The sequence below is a fragment of the Peromyscus maniculatus genome, chromosome 2 (genome assembly GCF_049852395.1).
Source record: "Peromyscus maniculatus bairdii isolate BWxNUB_F1_BW_parent chromosome 2, HU_Pman_BW_mat_3.1, whole genome shotgun sequence".
Classification (NCBI taxonomy): domain Eukaryota; kingdom Metazoa; phylum Chordata; class Mammalia; order Rodentia; family Cricetidae; genus Peromyscus; species Peromyscus maniculatus.
The window spans coordinates 24,037,058-24,062,215 of NC_134853.1; the positions used below are offsets into that span (position 1 = coordinate 24,037,058).

Sequence of the window (25,158 nt, forward strand, 5' to 3'; positions counted from 1 at the left end):
TCTCTCCGTGTCTCTGTCTCTCTCTCCATATTTCTCTCTCTCTCTCTCTCTCTCTCTCTCTCTTTCTCTCTCCTCGTGTGTGTGTGTGTGTGTGTGTGTGTGTGTGTGTGTGTGTGTTTGTATTCCACAGTGAGAAGGTTTCTGGTCTAACATTGGTTGCTGATTCTTACTTTGTTTGAGATAGGGCCTCTCTTATTTTTTCTATGTATGTATGTATGTATTCATTTATTTATTTACCTATTTATTTATTCACATATTTATTTATTTATGACTTTTCTGTGTACACCAGGCTAGTTGACCTATGAAGCTTTAGATATTCTCCTGCCTTTACTTATCTGTAAGACGAGGCACTGGGATTACAGATACACTACTGTGTTTGGCTTTTACATGGGATCAGAAAATCAAAACTAACAATCTCATACAAGAATAGCAAGCACTTTAAGCACTAATCAATCACCTCAAAAAATCCATTATTTGGCAATTAAAAATGACTTTCATAGAACTGCTTACAATGAAAAATGTGTTCTCATAGTTTTGTAGAGCTTTCACATTGTGAATTATACTGTTTAAAAAGCTGAAAAGGACAAATGAGTGAATGAATGTAAAAAAGGTCCAAGGTAATATTGAAATAGCTATATGAGCTAAACATATATTACATGATTCAATCTTTGTTACTAAATATCTTTCTCGTTAATATATGAATGTATGTCTGAATTCAATCTGTCAGACTAGACTATGGAAGCACAGTAGTGTGCGGAAAAATGTCACAAGTAGAAGCTCTTCCCCCTCTTTCCTTTGCTGAGTGCATTCTTTATTCTAGTATCTTCATAAGGGACAAAGTTGTTGCTGGAGGGCTTCTCTCCATGTTCCACCAAGGCCCGTAGTCCCACAACCCAAGTATAAAATAATCACTCAGACGCTTATATTACTTACAAACTGTATGGCCGTGGCAGGCTTCTTGCTAACTGTTCTTATATCTTAAATTAACCCATTTCTATAAATCTATACCTTGCCACATGACTGGTGGCTTACCGGCGTCTTTACATGTTGCTTGTCCTGGCGGTGGCTGCAGTGTCTCTCCCCCCTTTTTCCTGTTTCCCCAATTCTCCTCTCTCTTTGTCCTGCCTATACTTCCTGCCTGGTCACTGGCCATCAGTGTTTTATTTATATAGAGTGTTATCCACAGCACAAAGTGAACATTATTGTTATAGTTGTTTTCTTTCATTATTTAAAAACTCTCTTTAAAGTATATTTTCAGACTTTTTAAAAAATAATGTTTCAAGACATTGATACATTACTCACCACCCAGTCTCTAATTTCTGTACTGTTTAGACAATAGCCACCAGCCACAGGTGGCTGCTACATTTAAGCAAACTTCATACAGTGGGAATACCATCCCTCACATCTGCTAGGCACACCACAAATGCTCAACACACAAAGGAGTCTAGTGAAAGAACACCAGGGGCTGCTTCTACCATTGCAGCAAGTTCCATTAAACAATGTTGCTCAAGAAAATTATATTCTGTTATTAGTTAGGGTAGATTATGCTACCCTTTTATTTGAGTTCCAACATTACTAAACTACAATAATTCATGAATAGAACCGTGGTTAAAAAAAAAATCTATAGGAAAACATTGACTGAGACAAATTTTTCTACTGTTTTTTTGTAGAATCTTTAGCAGGACATGAGTGAATGGGAATTTTTGTTGTTGTTACAAAATTCTGCCTCTGTAGTCAGCCTAAAAAAGTATGATGGTAATAATATCTCTTACAGGCATAGACAACACTTTCAATTTCCAGAGTTGTTTTTTTTTTCTCATAAGGGTTGGGAGCTAAATCTTCCAGGCCATTTAAGCTGAAGGTCTGCCTGGAATGTCCTTCCACAGCAATTCTGAAACACCACTCCCAATATGTAGTTTTTAAAATTTCACTTCTTCCACCATGATCTCTCTGAACCACTAAAATTTGATTAGTTTTTATTTGGATAAATGTTCCCCAAGGTTAAAGATTTGGGCCCTAGATATTGCTTTTATTTGAAATCTTTTAAAGATGAGAATCAGTGTAAAATCTTTCATCATTATTGATATGCCTTAGAAGAAAGTGTTGGGACCCTATGCTTCTCTTTCTATTTCACACTCTCCAACATGGCTCTTAATGATTGCACAAGACCAATCAGTCATGTAGGGGCATCTACTAAATGCTGAGTCAAATACATCTTTTCCCTTCATAAGCTGATTGTTGCTTGTAGGTAATATTGTTACAGTAATAGAAAGCTGACTGCTATAAGATCCTGTTTCATGCATATCTACCTTTCCTTTCCTTTTTAACAGATCACCCTGTATTATCACCACCATTGCATTTATTAAGATCTTACTTAGCAATATTTATTTAATATCTGACTGACTCCTTTCCCTGATTAAAGGTAATTTAGAAGAGCTCACCACAATATCATCATATTCTAAAAGGCTACCATGCAAAGGCAAGCACCTTATAAATATTTATTGTAGAAATAAATCAATAAATGCAGTGGATAAGAAATGGAAATTAAAGCTATTCACAGCAGAAATATGCCTTTTTGAAATAAAAATCCATTTTAAGTTAAAACCACACTTTCTTCAGTTTCTGAATTTGATTTTTGCCATTTATATTCACCTAACTTAAAGTCTGAAATGAAATGAGTACTGAAATGAGTACAAAGTTACATGGTACAAAACAAGTTTTCTTTGATGAATGCTAAGTGAAAGGCTAGTCTGTGCCAGAGGAGATTGGCCATCTGCAGTGATAACTCATGCAAGTGATGGGAGGCATTTGTTGGTGAGACTGGGGATTCACTTCGATCTACTGAAGAGTAAGTGTTGGTATCTTCAGTGTGAATGGAAATTTTGAAAATAGTCAATTTAGATTGCACATTATCCAGAAAAAAACAGTTAAAATGTAGCTTTTGGGCAGAGGAGTTCTTTAATAAATAAGGGGGTGCATGCATTAAAACCTTTGCATAACCTAGCATGTTTTATATTTGACTCTATGCTAACTGTGGCAGTTGTATAGGGTTATGAGAAAGCTAATGGTCTTCAGGATATCAATAGCATTGCCAATTCAGAAGCATCATTCTGATTAAATTTTACCTTATATAACACAGATTTTTCTTGAGCACACATATTCATATTTTTGACATAATTGGAGTTCCTGTGAACTGACATTACAGATTTAGCTATACCCCACATTCTTTTGTAAGTTTGGATTGTTGACTGATTGTTTTTAAGGCTGCATCAATTCCTACAATGTAGTCTATAAACTCAGGAATCAGATATTGGCATGTTCTGCCTTTCACTGCAGGAGAAGAGAGGCTCTTTTGAACTCCTCTGCCCCTGACATCCTTGCATTCTACCCTCTCTTCTGACATCCCCTCCTCTGCCCTAATCTCTTCTTTTGTTTATTTTTCTTTAGTTTTTAATTCAACCAAAAACACATATAATTGCTTTAAAGCAATATCCAATATACAAAAGATTATATGCGAGAGTAAGAAGGAGTAAATTTAAAAGAAATAAGAAATGCGTTCGCACTGTGATAGTAAGACACTAAATAATTGTTCTATAAGAAGCATTTCAAGTGTAAGGTGTTCATGGTGTGCAATATGCTACAACTAAATAAAACAAATCATAATTTAACCATTATTTTAAAAAATCATTGTAGATAGTTAGAATGATAACCATCATACTCATCACAATTATCTCTGGGTGCTTGTGAAACTTACTAAAAATTCATTTAATTATTACATTGACAACCATATATACCATTACTAGCATTAAAATGGAAAGAAAAAAATCATTTTCCTATTTTTTTTTCCTAGAGATTTTTTTTTTTTTTTTTTGGTTTTTCAAGACAGCGTTTCTCTGTGTAGTTTTGCGCCTTTCCTGGAACTTACATTGTAGACCAGGCTGGCCTTGAACTCACAGAGATCCACCTAGCTCTGCCTCCCGAGTGCTGGGATTAAAGGCGTGCACTACCACCGCCCGGCCATTTTCCTATGTTTTATTGCACTCCTGTTCATTGTTTATATTTTCCAGCTTTGACAAGCATGTAGACCATTAAACAACATTAAACCAATTTCACGTTTTTAGTGCATACTAAAAGTGAATGATACAAAGTGGAGATTTGCACTATATGTAATTTATTTTTTCTATAAAAGCATTGATTTTTAGTTTGCTCAAATTATCTCAAAAACAATATTCATTATTTTAAATAGCCATTTATTTTCATTATTTTTTGTTCTTAGGCAATTGTGCGCATGTATGTATGCACACTGACCATTCTCACCTCATCCCTCTACCCCCTTCCCCCCCACCAATCTCTCTCCAGTGTTCATGTCTTATTCTTCTGTTTTGTTATATAGATGGCATGTATAAGAGTCCATGAGTTGGGGGGTGGGATTTACTGGAGCTTGCTGGGTAAACTAAAGAAAATGATTTACCTTCTTCCTAGGAATGAGAGGGGACTCTGTCGCTGGTAAGTTAAATGAATAAAAAATGAAAGTGATTTACCCTTTTCAAGAACCTATCAATGGCCAAAAGTTCAGAGGTAAACAATAAGGCCTATTGGGCCTCTCCCTCTTCCATTACTATTGCTGATGGCCTTTCTTGTGTAGTACCAGTGCAGGAAACTAGTTATAGTGAGTTAATGACTGTAATGTTTTTTATTAAGTCCAGAGAATGACATCAAAGCCCCTCATTTTATATTTCTCATCCATTCTCCCAGAATATTCTGTGAGCCAAAGAGGGGGTGGTACAAAGGTCTTGGTTGGGTAGGAACTGCTATCCATTTTTTACTATCTGCAACCTGGGCAGTTGTGAGTCTCTGCATTTACCACTCTCCATTGAAAGGAGAGACTTCTTTAAGGCTGGGAGTAGTTTTATTTATGGATATAAGCATATAAAAATACAAAAGGGAGATTGGTAGCGTTGTCTTGAATGGTTGGATAGTGCTGCTTCTAGATGCAGTGGATTACTGAACAAAACTCCCAGCCCCATGTATGAGATACCTTCTTATGAGTGTGTCAGAGAGGCTACAGAAGCACCCACACACACCCAATAAAAACAAGCTCTTGTCCATCCTCTTGGTTGCTCACCAGAACTAGAGGATAAGACTATATTAAGGAAGACATCACACTCTTCGGTTGTAAGTTATAGAGAAAGAAAACTGTAACCGAGCTGAACATCCCTTCCCTGCTAGCTAGCACTGAAACCACTGCATGGTACTGAGTGGGCAGCAGAGGGTGAAAAGGCATCATTTGTCTTGTCCAGCTGTGAATCCTATGAAGCATAAAACCTACCTGCCAGGAAAGATATGCCCAGCTGTGCAACACTGAAGTCCTCCATACTCATGTTTATCTTCTTGTTGCTTTATTTTATTTATTTGCTTCTGTGGATTGAATATAGGTGTTGCAGATGCCAAGCATGCACTCTGCCAATGACCCATATCATTAGCCCTGTCTGACCTAATGTCTAAAAATACAGTGCAATTCTGACTTACAGAAGGTTAATATTCTCTGGTATCTATATTTTGTTATTTTTCCATGTTTATAAATTAAATTTAATGCAAATATTTTAAAAGCAATTAAATTTTAAAGGGCATGTAACTGTTATTGTTTTTGTTTTAACAGCCTAACTACACATTTTAAGGCAGAGAAGATCAACTGAACCCTTACATAGACAGGAAATGTACACATGCTGTGGGGGCAAGCTTTGTTAAGGAGTGACCGGGTTAAAGTTGTACATGAAATACAAACTTAAATGCACTTTCACTTTTTCCTTTTATGTATGTATACATTAGAAATTTCAACAAGGCTACAAATGTTTCCTGTTTGAAATGTGTAAAGACTTTTAAGAAAACAATCTTTACAGGTCATTGCAGACTTTTCACCAAGTGACTCACATTAACATGAGGTGCTAGGACACATATTTAATATAAGCGGGCCTGTCTTGGTCTGAGATGAAAGCAGAGCATATTACTGGCAATAACAGAAAGGACTCATTATTCCACATGTAATATAACCACATATCGTGGGGTCTTGGGGGAAGCACCATGGTATAATTTCATGTGTGACACTCACATTCATTTCTGCTTCCCCCAACATGTGTGAGCCCTGAAATAACTGCATTCTAGTAGCATTTTCTACATATTCCAACAGAATCCTTGAAAACAGCAAATAAATGCTAGATTATGACAGCTCCACTGACAAATATTGCTACTGAAGAAATTGAGTGAAAGTATTTTTATGTTGTTAACTTGTACACGAATTCATAAAGTAGCTAACTATAATCACTCAAACTTACTGAAATGAATTAGAAGAATGAAAGCCAGCAACTAAGGCTTCTGTTAACTCTTCCCCATTCTTTTTAGAGTCAAGACAACTTACAGCTTTGTTTTCAAATGCATTTATGGACTAGAATTACAAAATTTGAGGAAAGGAAAAAATACTATATTTCCTCCTCTTGCTAAGTTCTAGTCACTCTTTAGTTTCTATGGAATGGGCTTAAGCAGGTCTCATTTTGGGAGTTCATAAAATAGCCTACATAGTATTTCTGGTCCTGTCATCCGCAGCTTCCAGAGAAATGAGAGGAAGATATTGATGATCAGCACATCTTAGAAGCACCATGGCTTTCTTTCCTCCAGCAAACACTTTACAAACGTGATTTCAAACTGACTGGTCAGCAGTAGGGAAGTGTGTTCACTGTGTTTCTCAGTCTCTTGAAAGTCCATTATCATCCCTTGAACTGCAATGGCCATTAATCGGTTTTACTGGTTTGCTATGCTAAGCCTCTCGGGGTGCCAAGATGAAAAAATGCCTTTAAGGGAATGTCAGTCCCTACAGAACCTGCTTGTCAAAGGATTTCAGTTTTCTTCCTATGGCTTTGCTAACCACTTATAAAGGTTTACTTTTTCTTCCTGGTAATTCCCATATTATAGATGCCTACAGCTTGTAACCCTAATTCAGGGTGGGCTGTGCAGTTAGGAAGTTACAGACAAAGTTGATTAGGTATCAAAATGAAAGGTTTCAAAATGCATTAATGCTTTGCCACTGCTGATCTCAGTGGTGTGAAGAAAAAGGCTGCAATTTGCTAAGTTATTTTTAAAGCTCTATTAATTTCGTTTTGAAAACATAATGAAAAAATTTCAAGTTTATTGCTATTATGGCCACAGATAATCTGAAACATACAAATAAATTTCTTAAAATTTCTGGTCCCCACTAACAATATATATCAGAGACAAGGCAGGGTCTCTTGGAGCCCTGAATTCTCAGTTTTGATTCTGGGCTCTGACTTTGGGCTTGTGTGGTGAGGTGAAGTTCTTCACCTCTCAGGCCCCAATAGCACCTGTCAGGGAGAGAAGGGATTTGCATGCTTCTTTCATTATATGCATACAATTATAGTGAACACAGGCATGTTACACACAGTTAGGCTGTTGCTTGCTCCTGTAGTCCCCAGTAAAACTTGTTGAGAAAGCCATGTCTGGATGGAGACTTTAACTGGGATGAATATATGTCAAGGGGGCGGGGCAGAGCTGATTCCTTACAAGAGCAGGTTCACTCATTTCTCTGAAGCAAGCCTGCTTACCCAGTGATACTTTATCAGAGTATGCCACCCTACCTTGAATTTCACTGGATTAGACTGCATCAAATAAACCTATTTTATTTAGAAATTGCGATTTCAGGCATTCTTTAATGCTATCAAACACAAGCCAAGGTGAGAATAGCTACAATTTTTCCAAACTGCTAAAATGTCCAGAAAATCCACAAGTAGCTATCGAATTTAACAATCTGAATCATGTATAAGAACAGAAAATCTCTCTTGACTAATTAATGACTTATATTTTCTAAGGTGACTTTCTATTCTCATAAACAGCTTTCTTCAAATTCAAGTATCTCTCTGAAACTTGAATCTATGCCTGATTATCTAATGACATTATGACCAAGAAAAGGTGTTCCTGAGAGTGTCTTCCTGAATACCCTCATCATCAGGTTCCTAGCTGAGTACACAAAAGACTTCCAAACCAGTGGTTATAGAGAATGATGTAATTAAATAATAAACTCTTTTCCACCGCTGAAATCTACGTTGCGTGAAAGCAATAGGGACTTGGGTGGACTGTAAGCCACCAGCATGACAAAGCCAAGCAGAATGGGCTTAAGCTTTAAGTATACAACAGTGCTTTACTGTTTACACCTTTAAATAAAAGTGTTTGTTTACCTGGATGTTCAATCCTCATTTATAGGCCAATAACACACTATCTACAATTATTAAATTGAGTCAGTTTGAAGAAGGAAAGCTGTTTCTTGAGTTTGGTGCAAACTTCTTTGACAGACAACTTCATTTGAATTTATACAAGGAATTTTATGGTTGTGGTATATATTGTGTATTTTTATTTACTTTAAATATATTGTGCCCTTTAATATCTTACTACATACCAGATACAGCATATATATTATACTTATATACTACAAATATATATTTATGTGGTATTTATTTACCTGTATTTATATAATGCACATCATATACTACAACCTTATTATACTACAAATATTTATGAGGTTTTATAAAGAGCTATTAATGTGCTTGACTGAAGGCTGTTTCTCTGGATCCTAGGATGTTATTGTAGAAAAAACTTTCAATGAACTGAATTGCCATGCTGAAATTAGAAACAAAAACAAAAAAACTGAATTTTAAAATAAGCTGGCTACTCTCAAGAGCTTTAAGTTTTGATAATACATATATGGATCTGTGATAAAAATCTGTAAAAATAATTTTCTAAAAATTACTACAAAATTTTTCTTGGGTGTATTGTATTATAAACACTAGTACATCAGTGTGGTGGTATTGTGTTCCCCAAAATATTGTGTACCTTAATAAACTTATCTGGGGTCAGAGAACAGAAAAGCCACTAGTTAGGCAGTGATAGCACACGCCTTTAATCCTAGCATTCCAGAGGCAGAAATCCATCTGGGATCTCTGAGTTCAAGGCCACATTGGAAACAGCCAGGCATGGTGACTCACGCCTTTAATCCCAGGAAGCAAGCCTTTAATCCTAGGGAGTGATGGTAGAAAGCAGAAAGGTATATAAGGCGTGAGGACCACAAACTAGAAGCATTTGGCTGGTTAAGCATTTGGCTGGTTAAGCATTCAGGCTTGAAGCAGCAGTTCAGCTGAGAGCCATTGGGATGAGGACACAGAAGCTTCCAGTCTGAGGAAACAGGACCAGCTGAGGAACTGGCAAGGTGAGATAGCTGTGGCTTGTTCTGTCTCTCTGATCTTCCAGTGTTCACCCCAATACTTGGCTCAGATTTGATTTTATTAATAAGAACTTTTAAGATTCATGCTACACATCAGCAGTCAAACTTTGAATTTAATTGTTCATAGCCATTGCATTGTTTTTAAAAAACTCTATCATGCTCTTAATCTATTACAACTTTCATAGTTATTAAGCTGTTTTATGCCACTAAATGTTGGGACATTATATAAACCTAACATTCTGAAATAGTTTACATATAAAATCCTTTCATAAGATTTGCCTTTATTTTCCTCTAGTCTTTCAAGTGCCTTATAAAAGCGTGCATTTCAATAATGAGATGTGTAACAGTTTCTGTTTTGCTGTTTTACCATATTATATTCACCATTCTCATTAACTGATACTTTTATTTTTACAATTACCCTTCCTGCTCAGCCTCACATATATTCCCACCTGCTGATGCACTATAATTTCCTATGCTGTTACTGTGCTACTAGACAATTTGGGTTTCCTTGCAAAGTTTATTCTACCAAGAAAGCATCAATGAGTACTATTATCTAAAATAGAATGAAATATATCTACTTTTATTATTTTCCAGGTGAATTACTACATAGTTGGTTATTAACTTGGAAAATATACAAATTCTTCTGTCCGTGGTAATGCATATTATATGCTGTACCACCTGCATGCTATTGTTCATTCTTAGTGGAGAATTAAGGTGCCTTATTTAAGACACCTTAATTTACTTTTAGTTGCAGTATCTACTTCTCAAATTCTGCAACAATGTGTAGTTAACTCCAATAATTGTTATTAGTCCTGAGACACAGAAAACCACAGAGTAATCCTTAAAACTATTCTGTTTAGAAAAAAGGATAAGATTCTACATTTCCCCCCCTTAGGACAGAGAGCAATAAAACCCATAAAAAAAAAAAAACCACACACACAACAAAGGTAATAGAATCCTAGAAATGATCACTACTGTTTTTGGCATATTTAGGGATTGAGCACAGGCACTTTCATGTTCTAGGTGAGCATGATACCATTAAGCATGTTCTGAGCCTCAATAACTTCAATTTTGTAATCAAGAGATATAACTGTTCTCATTCGGTTGTAACATGATGTCATTGAACCTTATTTCTTTTGCTTATGGTATGGTCTTGCCTATATAAATGTACATATATACAAATATAAACACATCTATCATTAATATCATATGTATATTTACAACACAGATTTCTAAACACCTAAGCTGAGATCTGAACTTTCATATTCCTGGTATACTTTTCCTCCCTAAATATTCTGCTTAGTCCATCCTGTATCCATTCCACTGATTGCATTCATACATGCCTGAGTAACTGTTGTGTATCTCTTTGTTCTGAAGCAACAGAGTTAATATATATATATATATATATGTATATATATATATACATATATATATATTAGAATAACCTCAGTATTTAAAAGTTACACTGCATTCAACTGTCTAATACAAATTCTCATTGATGAGCACTTGGATGGTGTTCAGGATGTTGTCACTTTAGTCAATGCAGGAACAAAACATATGGGTTTAGCCATTAAGTGCTCATGAGAGAAATACAGAACAAAAAACTTGGATGGATCTTTTAATTTGTTAAAAATTTATTTGGGGTTATTTTTATAAAATAAACTTTCACTTGAATTCTTTGAAAGGTTTGCACCTTTTACAATACATTTATTTCTAGACATTTCATGTTTTACTACCACTAAAAAAATTCCATTTCTTAAACATAGTTGGACTCAAACCATACAAAAAATGAAATAAACCCAGGACTGGCAAGATGATGCCCTTGTAAGGGTGCTTGCCATCAAATCTCATGACCTGAGCTAGATCTTCTGGACCCATGCAGTCAGTGAAAGGATGAACTGAGTCCACAAGTTATTATCTGGCCTCTACACACACATCATGTCCTACTGATGACTGTACATACACATACATGGACAACATCCACACCCACATACACATCACACAATGAATTCAATAATATGTAATTATATTATTTGAGTACAAAACAAAAGTATGAATGAAAATAGGATCTTCAGTGGTAAGCTCTCTAGAGTATGCAGTGGAAACAGTTAACCTTCTGAGGCCTTTTGTTGTTATATAACATGTAGTTTATGTATGACAACATATTTAAAACACTGAAGGTGTCTAGTGGCTCATGGGTACTAAATGAGTATTACATATATTATTATTTCATTATTGGGTTTATGATATTAAGGACCTGAGGAAAAATCTGTAAGAATCATTTGGGCTAAAAATACTACTTTCTTTTATTCATTATGAATTCTATAAATTATCTGATCATAATACCTACAATTCAGGAACTTCATGAAATCATTAACTTTTAGAAAGAGCTGCAGAAACTCTTGGTTACCCACTCTGTATCTAGTCCTTCTCTTTCCTGCTGCTGAAGTCGGGATCTTATTTGAGAGAACAATTTGCAGAATTTTCAAATCTTGCTTATCAGGCATCTCTATATAAGTAGCAACAGAACAGCTGTAGCCATGGAAAGAAAGCTAAGCATTTGTGTTTCCCCTGATGTGATTGCTACATATTCATTTGACATTTTCTTATACTGTATAAAACATGAAATATCAGTGGGCAAAGCACTCATTCTGATACACTGAGAACTAAAAAAAACCCCATCAATCATGGTATGTAGGGGGTTGATGATGGATAGAGCTTGGAATGAAAGTCTGCCAGAAGACTTGCACTATTAAAATTACCTTGTCTACATATCAATTAAAAATTTGAAAAGTAAGGACTCCCCTTCTCCTATCCCATTAGAATTACAATTATTACTTGTAGGATAATGTGGGAGCATAATTATTTTCCAATATTGTCTTTCCATGCCAGTACATTGTAATCTTCCCCTTATTTAATTCATTTTAATTTACATAATTAAAGTTTTTTATATCTCAAATAATAATCTCTTTTAAAGAAAAAAATATGATGTGCTAATTGCAAAAACTATTCTAAGTATTGGGAATAGAATATTGAATAAGAATGTTGAAAACTCTCCTCATGGAATTCAAATTCAGGGAATAGAGAGTTATAAGCAAAAATACCATTCAGTAAATAAATATTTATTGAATGCCACAGTTATACCACATTATTTCCATGTAAGCTAAATTTTATGACTGGTTTAATTATGCCAAGAAATGTTTCCTATTTATTCAGTCTAACTGATTCCTGGGGTGTTCTTGTAAAACCACTATGCTTCTAGCTGTCTTTCTAGAGGTTTGTGATGTAAATGTTTATTTTTTCCATTGATTTTCAAGGAAATTTTTAGGAAGCTGCATAATTTGGTGATGATTATAGCTTTTTATAATATATTTATAATATATATGTACACACACATATGGCCATCTTGTGAAGATAAATAAATGCTCTAAAAGTTTTTGAAAGACCTGGTGATTTTTTTACAAATGATTTTAAATAACTGAAGGTTGCAATGATGATCACAATAGAGCTAACTTATACTTAAAGTGGGCATAAAAGCAGTAAAATTTAACTCCTGCTTTACAGAATATAAGCAATTTTGTCCAGCATATTTTTTTTTTAATCCACAGGGACAGATTACCTGACAATGAAAAATGAAGAAAGCTTAATCTGAGGTCATGGTCTCCTGGGCATGCCCACTGTGACTTGGTCATGAGCTTGAGAAGAGCAGCATGGGGAACATTCGAGGGAGCAAAGGTTGGCGATCAGGAAAGAGAGAGGGTGTATGGGACAAGACACACCCTTCCCACCTACCAACTGTGCCCATTCCCTCCAAAGGAGCCTATCAATTTATGGTTGCCACAGTGAATGAGCTTCATTTCCTTCATCTGCTTTCATCTCCAAAAAGCCTGTCAGCAGACACTAAGCCACATGCCTGCAGAGGGATTTCATGATCAGACTGTTAAGGGATCAAGACTGAAACATGTAGAAATATCAAATAAAAATGATTAACATTTAGGAGGAATGATTTTGAAGAATTCTTCAATAAAAATTGTATTTTACATGTTTAGTAAAAAACTCAAAACTAAGCTGATTATTTATATTAAATGAATGAATATAAGTGTTCTGAACCATGAATTGGGGAAATGAGCATATCTTGTGAAATTTTTCAATATAAACAGACAGATTATAAAATATATAACACATGAATCAGAAAAAAGTTATATTTGACACTGAATTTACATGAATTAAATACAGCCAGGAAGTTAACATCACTATAGACAGAATGGTTCTTCCCTTACATATTGTCATGAGTGACTGTCCTCTGAACCAAGCACTTGCCATTTTGTGGTCTTAGGCTGTGGTCCCTGCAGAGGGACTTTCCAGCTGGACTTGCTGACAGTGTACGCCACCTCTTCTTGAGTATACAACGGCTCCTACCAACTGACAAGTTTGTACATACATGACCTGGCGTAGAGACCAGAACAAATGTGTGTGTACGTGTGAATGGGCCTGTGTGTAAGTGTGTTTACATGTGCATTTGTGTGGGTGGGTTCCTGTGTGTGTGTGTGTGTGTGTGTGTGTGTGTGTGTGTGTGTGGTTTAGAGTCGAGACTCCATTTATGTGGTTATAGTGAAGCTGTCATCCCTGCTACTAGGTAAAGCTTACCAAGTATGGCCAGTTGGAAAGGGGTGCCCACACCCCTATACATAATTCTTTTACCTCTGCCAAAATGAACTTTGGTGAAATTATGTTTCAGCTCGTCACTGAGACCTTAGGAGAAGACATTGCTTATCTCCCAATGAAAAGGATTTTAGCAATTTCTATTTCTACCAAAATAAAATGTACTTGAAAAAACAACTTAATATTCAAAATATATACCATAGTCATATATTAAATTATATATTATACAATTATGCAGTTTTGGTCTCTTTATGGCTAGTATCCAAATATAAGCTTAGCATTCTTACACTCAATAAAACCTTTGACTTAGAAAGAGTTTGGGATGTCAGGTGGTACAAACACATTTCTTCAGAGAAATGTATATTGTAGTGGGTAGCCATTCCAGTTTGGTTCTGGAAGTTCCAACCCCCATTGAGACTCTGGCAACTGTCACGCCTACGAGGCGGGGCGAGGGGAGGCGCCGGGGGACCTGAGAGCTGGATGGGTCAGCGCTCTCTCTGGGCGCTCTCTCGGTGCCCGGACACTGACCAGTGCAGATTGACTGTGCAGAGCTCCGGAGAACACCGCTGGACTGCGTTACACCTTCCCCAGACCCTGTGACCTACCCATTACTTAATTTGTGAGTTATGCCATTAAATAAATATCCTTTTAACTACGTGGAGTGGCCAAAATAATTTCTCCAATATCTGGCGCCCAACTTGGGGCTCGAACCCACGACCCTGAGATTAAGAGTCTCATGCTCTACCGACTGAGCTAGCCGGGGCACAAGGAAAGCGACCACTGTACTCTGCCAAGACAGGGTAAGATGGTCTTTCAGAATTCCTGCTTCTGAAAATGGTCTGTCAGATACTCTAGGCCTGTAGCCAATTTGAGTGCACCAACAATGCTAAGAAACATTAGGTGACTGTCCAGGCTGCCAGCTGTCTTGGTCTACTTTTGCAAGATTCCCGAAAGTTGCTTGCATCCATCTACCATTTCTCAGGTACCATTATGTTCCTTCTCAGGTCTTTGATGTGGTTGAAAACTAGATAGTTGTAATTTCCTCATGATAAAAGATAAGTTAGATATAAAACCTTAAACTCACAAATATAAGATAGATAGGACATCTTCTTTAATATTGTAACTATAATTCTTGCTCGGTAATTGTTTTGTTATATGTAATTTTACCATGTTAAAGTTAAAACCTTACTTTTTAAAAAAAGAAGAAAAGGGGAAGTGCTGTGGATATCATTCTATATAAATAAAACACTGATGGCCAGTGACCAGGCAGGAAGTAGGTGGCCAGGCAGGAAGTAGGTGGGACAAGGAGAGAGGAGAATTCTGGGAAGCGGAAGGCTGAGAGGAGAGACACTGCAGCCACCGCCAGGAGAAGCAGCATGTGAAGACTCTGGTAAGCCACCAGCCACGTGGCAAGGTATAGATTAATAGAAATGGGTTAATTTAAGATAAAAGAACAGTTAACAAGAAGCCTGCCACGGCCATACAGTTTATAAGTGATATAAGCGTCTGAGTGATTATTTTATAAGTGGATTGTGGGACTGCGGGGCTTGGGGAACCTGGAGAGAAGCCCTCCAGCAACAGTATATATATGGAAGACCAGAAATAATAAACCATTACAACAGGAAATCATAAACCAAGAATGAATACAACAGTCTTGAAAACCAGTTGATGTTGATATAAAAGTGCAGCATCCACTCAATTCTAGATGTTTCCTCAAAGGTTTGCCTAAGATACTTGGAACACTATGATTTTGTACCAGAATGAAATTTTAATTAATTTCCTGCTTAGATCATCATGAGTTTAGTTGTATGTGAGCCTAGACATGATTTTAATACACCCATTACTAGGTGATACTCTGGCAGTACCAAATTAATATTTGACTAAACAGAATCTAAGAGTGCCCTGTGCTACAGCACTGCTGGGCATAATTTTAGATGTTTTGAAGAACCCTTTTTAGATTCTCTGCCCAACAAATGGGGCTTAACTACTTACTGAGTAGGACAGTAAGAATAAAAGTAAAAAAATGTATACCTCCTTTCCTCTATACCATAAAGATTACAACCATCTTCTACGTAGGAGTACATGTTACATTACAAAGATAAAGATAATTTAAGAGTCTGGAAAAATGGTTCCATTGTTAGGTTCTTGATTCACAAATCTGGGGATGTAAGTTCAGATCTCCAGCATCCAAGCAAACAGCTTGGTGCCATACCAGGTGTCTACCATCCCAGTGTTGTGGAGTAAAGACAAAACATCCCTGGAGCACACTGGCTTGCTCACTGGGCGAAACTGATGGTGTCTGGGTTCAGTGACAGGCTATCCTCAGAATATAAGGTGGAAAGCAAGAAAGAATATACTTGGCATTGAGCTCTGGCTTTCACAGGTATAGACATGTATATGTACCCACAGTAACAAGTCCAAGCACACACACACACACACACACATACACACACACACACACACACACACACACACACACACACACACACACACACACACACACAGAGAGAGAGAGAGAGAGAGAGAGAGAGAGAGAGAGAGAGAGAGAGAGATAACATAGAACAGCCACTACTGTGTACATACCCACATACATACATCCACAAGCAGTAATTTTGGTGCTTGATTTGGCTGTACATATAGTAAAATTTGAATGATGCAAAAATTAGGATGGCCTTGATCAAGAATATTAGACAGATTCCTATTTCATTGTTAAAATAAACACCATTTCAAATACAATTCAAATTTGAGCTACTGAACCAACTGTATAGTTAACTATGCTGTTTCTGTCTTATTTCTCAATAGCTAGCATTTCCTTTCCTTACCCCAGACTTTTGATGGAATTTCTTTTCTGTAGTAGATTGGGAGAGTAAGTTCTGAAGTATTTAACAAGTATTTATTGCCTACTATATTCTATCAATGTGCAATCCAGTAGTGGCTAAGTTACTCAAAATCCTTGTCTGGAGCTGATAGAAAGTGGGATTTAACCCTTTATCATCTAATGTCTAAGGATTGGAGGATCATCCTATCTCAGTACAAATAAGGACCCTCTCTTAGGGAATGGAAAGAAGTCTAACAACAAGACGACAGCAGAGATTTTTCTTTTCTTTCTTTTCTTTTTTTTTTGAGAGTGTAAGAAACCAATCCATCTCATCATTTCAGGATTTGAAATTCTATAGTATAAGATGAACAGGATTGTCCGAGATTCTTCACATGCTGTGCCCATGCTCAAGCACATGTATATCTAGGTAGCACCATTCAGAATGGGAATTAAGAATGAGCACTGCCTTCAGCTGCTGAACACAGGGGAGCAGAGATCCACAAGTGGTTAATTCCTATTGGACAAAAACGTGCAATCCCAAGAATACCTGGCAAACTAGAGGAATTACAGGATAGAAAAAAAGTTCCTTGGCTTGAGGGGATGAAAGAGCAAAGTCAGAGAGAGGGAGGAGACCAATCCCAGGGGAAGGAGAAGACTGGTCTAAAGCCTCAATGGAAGAGAAAAAGTCTTGGATTTTGTTCTGAACCAGGGATAAAGGGCTTCTGCTGAAACAGCCCAGTGATGAGATCCATAGTCTTAAAATAACACTTCACACACTGTATTGGCAACAGACAGTCCAGGTGGGAGGGGCAAAGTGGGGCAAGGAGGAAAAGCAGGAGCTTCATTTAGAGAATATTATATTTAAGGTGAGATGTGACGGTGTCTTGTATTGAGATAAGATGATAAAATCATACAAGGAAAGAAGATTAAATATTTTTAGATTGAGGCAGTCAGAGTTTCATTGTCAAATACTGAGGGATTAAAACACATTATTATAAAATATTATGAAAATATATTTGAGGCTGAATTCTTACATTTCTATATCTTGTTTAAATATGTCCTCTCCCATCTTCTTTTCTTTTCAGTAAGAAGTTGTTCACTTGTAGGAAAATGATCAAATAAAACAAAAAAATTTTTTTTTCTTGAATGAAATTGGACTCTACTTTGTATTTATTTGGAATTCCTCAGTATAATTAAGTATGGTCACATATCAATATCAATAAAGATTGCCATTCATGAGAAAATAAAGATTCTGATGTATTAAATACAAACAAAACTGGGCAGAAAATTTGGAATTCAAGAGTCAGAAGAGGGGGAGGAATGCTTCTGAGAAAGGCTTGTATGGATATGGTGTGGCTAGTGCACTTAGAACCTCAGAGCAGCTATGATTGTCCATATAAGATCAAGCCCGCAGGAAAGTCCAGCATGAACAGGGCAGGGATTCCCCAAGCCCCACCCCTTATTGGTGAGCTATGGACAAAGTTATTAAAAAAGAAGATATGAAGCTGTAGGGTGAGGTGTTGGAAGCCATAATGGGGAGTGGATATTATGATATTTCATTATATATATGGATGAAACTATCAAACTTGAAGAAAATTATTTTTTAAATGGACCCTCAACAATATCTCCTTTGGTTTGTTGTCCTGTACTAACAGGATTTTCTAGGGGCCTGCCCTGAGAAGATTCCTCCCAGAGTCCTGGGGAAGATGCTATCTGGTGTGGGGTTATTTGAAGGAAAAGAATCTATATACTCCATACTCTTTCATCCATTACTTCATTTCTCTAAGACAAAATTCTATCTATACAACTTCAGCTCTGTCCTTACATTCAGCTCCTCTCTGTTCATGAACTCCTTTGCTTCTGACCTCATCTTTGTCCTCTGTTCCTTCGTCTTCCATCTTTGCTTCCTTGCTCCTTACCCGGGCTCTGAGAAACTCTGATTTCTCCTCTCCCTGGCCATGGCAGCTCTGTCTACTATCTACAGAAATTCTCCTTGTTCTCTTCTCTCTGGCCACGTGGCTCTGCCTGCCTCTGGAATTCAGTTCCAGTCCTTACTGCACTTGCTTATGCAAAAAGCCCTACTGTCCGGAGACAATAGCTCTGCAGTTCTACTAGGCCTGAAGGAAAGGCATGGTCTGAGCTTCATTTACACAAGAAACAAAGCTATCTATCTACAGCCACCCACCTGTCTCCTAGGCCCTGCAGGAGTGCTAGCTACTAGTGGATCAGCAGTAGAGCTGAGAAGCTTAGGTGTCTGCCAATATGGCCTAGTATATGAGCATACAAGAATTCCATAGCAGAAGAGAGCTGTTATATATTAATAAGTTAAATAACACCAAATATTCCTTGATAAATGGCTTCGTCTTGAAGGACACTTTGGTCAGTCAAGGTATGGCTTATTATACACAGCTGAATCTCTTATAATATATTATTGTGGCTTGCTGCACTATACATTATGAAATGGTTCCTAATCTAGAACCTGGAGCTTACTCTGCACTGACAGCAGTTCCTTCTTGCCCTGGCCTCTTCAGGCTAGTACTGGCCCTTGCTTGCTGGGCTTGATACAGAGAACTAATCAGTTGAGAAAGCCAAATCTTTTTACATTAATGATATGACTTTCTTCCATTTTCTAGCTTCAAACACTACAGCTACAGTTTCATTCTTTCAAACACAATTTAATTCACACTAAAATAAAGACCAATCATTCAATATTTTTCTGTTAAAGACCAAAGGCATATGCTATGTTCACTGAACAATTAGGTCCCATTATTGTCACCTCAGTTGTGACACCTGATATCTTCAGCAAACAGTCCTAGGGAATGACAATGCTTCTTATGGTATTGTTATTTTTTCGAGTTCCTTGGTATTTTTCTCTGATCCTCAATGCTTGCCTTAGGTGACTTTACAGTTCCCAATGATTATAAAGCTGCAGGGAGCTAGCTTTCTGATACAAGCATTAATATAGAACACGTGTGCATGCACATACACACATATAATATGGAACACACACACACACACACACACACACACACACACACACACACACACACACACACACACCACTGTGAGACCAAAATGAGCCATCTTAGAAATAAGACCAAAATGCTTTCACCCAAAAACTAAGGCCCAAGATTTCTCCTTTTAGGAATAGGCCATTAGTTACTGAAACCAGTCAGTTCAGATTCCAGAAACCAGGAAGTGTAAAAGTAGAGTCACAAGATAGTCATGAGGTAATGCCTGCCAGACTATGGAATGTCCTCTCCCTGGTTTCCAGGGTAACTGACCACAGAAATGCCCCCACCTGAGGGCAGCCAATGAGAAATGGTGGCGGGCAACCACTCCCTTAGAAGTAGTTTCTAGAAGTCCCTAGAAGTGAGCCAATCAGAATTGTACCTGTACTAGCACCAATAATGATGTAACCTTGTGACTTTTCCCTTTAAAAACTGAGCTTGCAGACAGGTGGGCGCTTCCTCCAGCCTCCACTGCGTTGGATGTATTGGACGAAGTCCCTGCCTAGGCTTGTATTGCTTTTGAATATCCAGAATTGAACCTTGCTTTTGCATTCCGGCATGCTCGTCTTTGGTGGTCTCTCTGGGGGTCACGATCTGGGCTCAACATTACCACCACCACCCAGTTGAAACATGGTTCCAGTATAACTCATTGTAAATGAGAAGATGATATTGAATTCTGTGAGAGAAACCTAGCAAACAAAAGGAACTATGCTGAAACTCCTATTGTAAAGCAAGAACTCTTTCCAACAAGGAAACAAATGTAACTTAAGTTATTACCTTACATATAAAACTAGATTTTCAATTTTTTGGTTAAAAACATACATATAGAATTTAAGTATATTAATGCTCATTAAAATCTTTCCAAAAAACATAAAGAATAGGACAGCAGGAACACTCATTTGGAAGTAAGCCAGAAAACCCGAGTGTGATCCTGGGACCCACGTGATGAAACAATTCTGAAGTTTACCTCAAGTTGTATTCTGACTTCCATGCACATATCATGGCACTTGAAATCCCAGTAATAAACAAACAAACCAAATAAATTTAATGGGTTTTTCAAAAAAAAAAAAGAACAAGCATAAAACATTTATTATTTCATTGCTTTTCATACTTATGGGATATATTATCTTTGGCTTGAAGAAGTTGCTACACTGAGTTTCCTGGTGGTTAGTGGTAAGCATTGGGGCATGAACTAACTGTGGATCTTAGTGAGTCTATCAGCTACTTAAAAGTATGCAACAAGGACAAATTATCATAGACAACAAACCAATGTGTCATATACATGCACAAAACAGGTTATACAAAACAATTAGAACAATTTTTGTGAAAACAGGCAGTCAGGATCTGAGTTTCCTGCAAAGACATTGGGTTCACATGGTTCAAGAACCTGGGGCTTCCCAGGATAAATCACTAGGCAATGAAACTAAGGGAGAGTTGGGTGGAGATGGGAAAGATTAATGGATAAAAAGTCTCTAATTTGTATAGAGTTTTTAATAAAGAAAAGTAAAAAAATCACACTACATAAGTTAAGAGTATCAAACAAAAAATTCCTAAATATATTTGACAGGCTAATCAACAGGGTAAAATATGAGAAAGTGTGTTTACAGAGACAGGAGTTTAAAACACAGACTGGCAGAGACTATCAAGCAGGAAGGATAGGTATAGGGAATTGACATGGATATAAAAATGAAGGTCATCTGGGTTAGATAGGTATAGCATATAGGGAGCAATTAGCAGACCAGCTGTCGTTCACACAGTAGATTTTGACTTCCATGTGTACCCACAACATTCATTCATGGAGCCTACATATGCAGTCCTCTCTATTATTTACTTTTCTTGTCACTATGGTAGACACTGACAGAGACAACTCAAAGTAGGAAGGCTTATTTTGGCTTGTGGCTTCAGGAAATGCAATCCATCATGGTGAAATGAAATGCCACTGTCACTCTCTCCACGGAGGTGGGGGTTTCACAGGAGGAGATGGAGGCTCATTCACCTTGTGATTGCCGAAGAAGAAATTAATGGTTGGAACCAGAAGTGAACACCACCTTCCAGGTTCACTCCTGTTCACATTTGGCGAGCTAGACCACAGTCCTAAGGTTTCCATGACCTCCCAAAGCAATATCATCACCTGGTAACACATTCAAACACAAGAGCACGTAGAGTACATTAAACATGCAAAACATAACACTCTCTCACTCTACTGTTCACCTTGAAAACTTGAATGCAAGCTCTAAGAAATAAGGGTCTAACCTCAATTATATACTGTTAATTTGTCAGCACCTAGAACAACACAGACAGGGATCACAAAAAATATTCCTTCAACATTTATAACGTCACAAAATTCAGTTAAACTTAGTTTTGGAACATTTTCTGATTTTCCAGATAACAGAGTTAAAAAGTTGAGTTAGAAGCACAATGGGCTGAAATCAAATAGACCTAGTTCAACCGCTCTTTAGAGTTATTGAAAGAGAATAAATGACTTAAGTTTTCTGAAATTCCATTTTCTAGTAAAACAAAAAATGCTATCCAATTGTTGTTGTGCCTAGTGTTCAACTTGGCACACATTGATTACCCAGACTGTAACAGCATTGACTAAGAGTAGGCAACCTCCCATTGTGTCTTCTACCTAAATCTCAAGTTGTTCACATCTGAATTATAGTACTAGGCACTGTGTATTAGATAATATCATGCTCAATCTTTTTGATGGAAGGAACTGTCTGTTACCTATTTATTTACCAATTTTAGAAAATTCTGCTCTTAAAATTAATTCAAAATGCTAAAACTTCTATTTGTATTAAACCAGAGTACTGTCTCTTAATATCAATATTATAAATGCTGTGTTTGTCTTAATGGTATTTACATTCATGTTCATTTTTTTATTCAGTTAGTTATATGATCTGTGCACAGAAGGGGAAGCTAGTTTGTATTTATACATTATTGGTGTTTACCAAACCATCTTAAGCATGAATGCTTATCATGTGCAGAACAAGAAATATGGAAGCTGTAAACGTGTACAGTATTAAGAAAGGTGTTATTAAGAATATAATGTCTTTCACATGATGTTATATCTAAGACATTTCAAATTTATATTAGAAAGTGTTTCCTTAAGTAGTTTTGATAAGGATTCTAATGTAAAATACTAAATTAGGGAAGAACAAAAGTAGTTATTATTGCCTTGCATTATAGAGTCTGATATATGAGCTTTTCTTATAGTCCTGATTTTTGAACCAGTATCCACAGGACTTTGTTACTTAGTCCAGTTCACCCTCTGCATGGTACAGTATGCAGGACAGAGAAGCAGGTGAAGTTGATTTGATTGCTAGAGATGTAGCTATCATGCTCTTCTGAGAATACCAGTCTGTTTAGATAGACAGAAATAAGAAAGAAAGAATGCAGCAGGGTTAATTTCAAATTATATTTTTAGATAATAGTGATACTATGGAAATTTTATTTTATCAAGCTATCATGTTGTAATGTGGGAATTTATCTAAAGGCAGTAAAAACAAAATCCTGGTCATATGGAATAAACAAACTACTATATTTTGTTTTCATTTTCTTTCCAATTGGTTGCTATGACTTAACCACAGAGTTACTGTGAATAATGGTGAATTTTGAAGAGTAACTTTGGGAATCATCAACCAGTAGCAACAGCAGACACATATACAGATGTGTGAATACACAAATAAAGTAAACCTTTTCTTTACCACCTGCATCTAAGATTAGTAACATACTTAAAATTAGAGTCCTTTATAAATATTGGGATAATATTCTTATAATATGCTTACAACTTTGTATTCCAAAATTTTCTTTTTATTTTCATTCTGATTTTTCTTTTTTTTTAAATTTTTATTAGCACTTACAGTTGTACTTAATTAACCAGCTAATTCTGAGATTTTCATGTGACATTTAAATTCACGTTGCTCATATTTACTACCTATTTTCTCTTTTCACAAACTGTTCTTTGGTGTTACTGAGAATAAAAGAATTTGACCAAGTACATTTTTTAGTGTAAAATATAATTTTATAGCTTGCAATTAAAAATATAAATTAAGTAGTCTGCAAAAGAAAAACAAGTGCTATCAAGTGGAAATGATGTGCTCATAGTGATTTAACTAAAATGGGTAACATTAGACCCCCCAAAAACCGACAAAATGAAAAAAAAAATCAAACGAAATAATGACAATTCCACCCCACCCCCAAAAACAATATTAACAATGAAACAAACAAGCAATGTAGCAATTGTTAGCTGAAATTACAGAGACATTTTAAGATTCGTACACTAAGACATCACAGCACCAGCATGCTGGGAAGTGGCTAAGCTGGCAAGCAAATCACCGCTATTAGATCCCATTCATGATTTAAATTCTGCTATTTTATCTCTTCATAACATGCAGTACTTTTTCAACCTCACATTTCCAGGCATTTCAGCTCCTGCTGACATAAGTGCTTTCCCAAAATAGAATGTCACAGCAATCTTCTGCTAGACATCTACGCCCATTTGTGCATGTATTTTTTAGGATGCTTTTTTTTTTTTTTTTTTTTTTTGAACCTCTTAACTGTGAGAGGGTCTGGAAGGCAGGGTTAGAATGAATGAGACCTTGTTTTCTAAAACGACACTAGACACTTTATCTACTCTTAAAAAATAAATCATGGTCTCCTACCTTAAAAACAAACATCTCCCGTCGAAGAATAGCTAGAGTGTTGAAGTTCCCATCACAGATGTTGGGTTTGGCTCCTGGATAGGAAGGTCTGCCAGTGGGAGGCCGGGGAGGCTTTGGCCTGTCATTTTTCCTTGGGTCAGCCGGAGGGACAGATCGGTGAGGGGGCACTGTCGGTAGAGGTCTTGTGGGTGGAGGGATCTTGTCAGGTGGACCTTTTGAAAACATGAGGACAGTGCTTGGCTCACTTAAAACTGGAATAGTGCTGGAAGATATGCTACAGAGAACAAGTGCTTATCAGCAGAGGGCACAGACTAAGCAAGCTAAGAGGTCGTTAAGATCGAATATTTTCTGAAAACACAAACCCTCCAACCCTCCCAACGGTCCTAATAAGGCTGGAGTTCAGCTCTTAGCACTATGACTTCTTTGTTAATTTTTACTGAGTTTTATTTTATAGCTTCAACCCAGTCACTGTTGGATAGTTGCTCTCAAAACCTGTTTGGAAGTAGGTTTTTCATGAAAAAACAGAAGTATGAGAATAAATACTGGACTCATATCTGTGCACTTCATTCAAGAGGAAACTGGACTTTGCCAGGTGTTGATCCCATGAAAATATTTCCCAAAGATAAACACACTAGCAAATCAAAGGTTATTCTAACATATGTCTCCAACTATCCATTATAAACCTTTACCAATTTCACTATTTTATTTTAATGAAATGTC

At 36.7% G+C, this 25,158-nt stretch overlaps 1 protein-coding gene and 1 long non-coding RNA gene across 2 annotated transcripts in view; one reads left to right on the top strand and one right to left on the bottom strand.

Annotated features, from left to right (window-relative positions):
- Positions 1-13,278, top strand: part of LOC121827152 (uncharacterized) — an 88,012-nt gene extending 74,734 nt beyond the window's left edge. The window contains exon 5 of the long non-coding RNA XR_013048981.1: positions 12,892-13,278. This is a non-coding gene — a long non-coding RNA (uncharacterized LOC121827152). The remainder of the gene's footprint in view (positions 1-12,891) is intronic.
- The window catches only part of Mmp16 (matrix metallopeptidase 16), a 252,643-nt gene that overhangs the window by 42,797 nt on the left and 184,688 nt on the right, over positions 1-25,158 (bottom strand). The window contains exon 6 of the mRNA XM_006983265.4: positions 24,439-24,650. Within this exon, the coding sequence (XP_006983327.1) occupies positions 24,439-24,650 (212 nt within the window). The remainder of the gene's footprint in view (positions 1-24,438; positions 24,651-25,158) is intronic.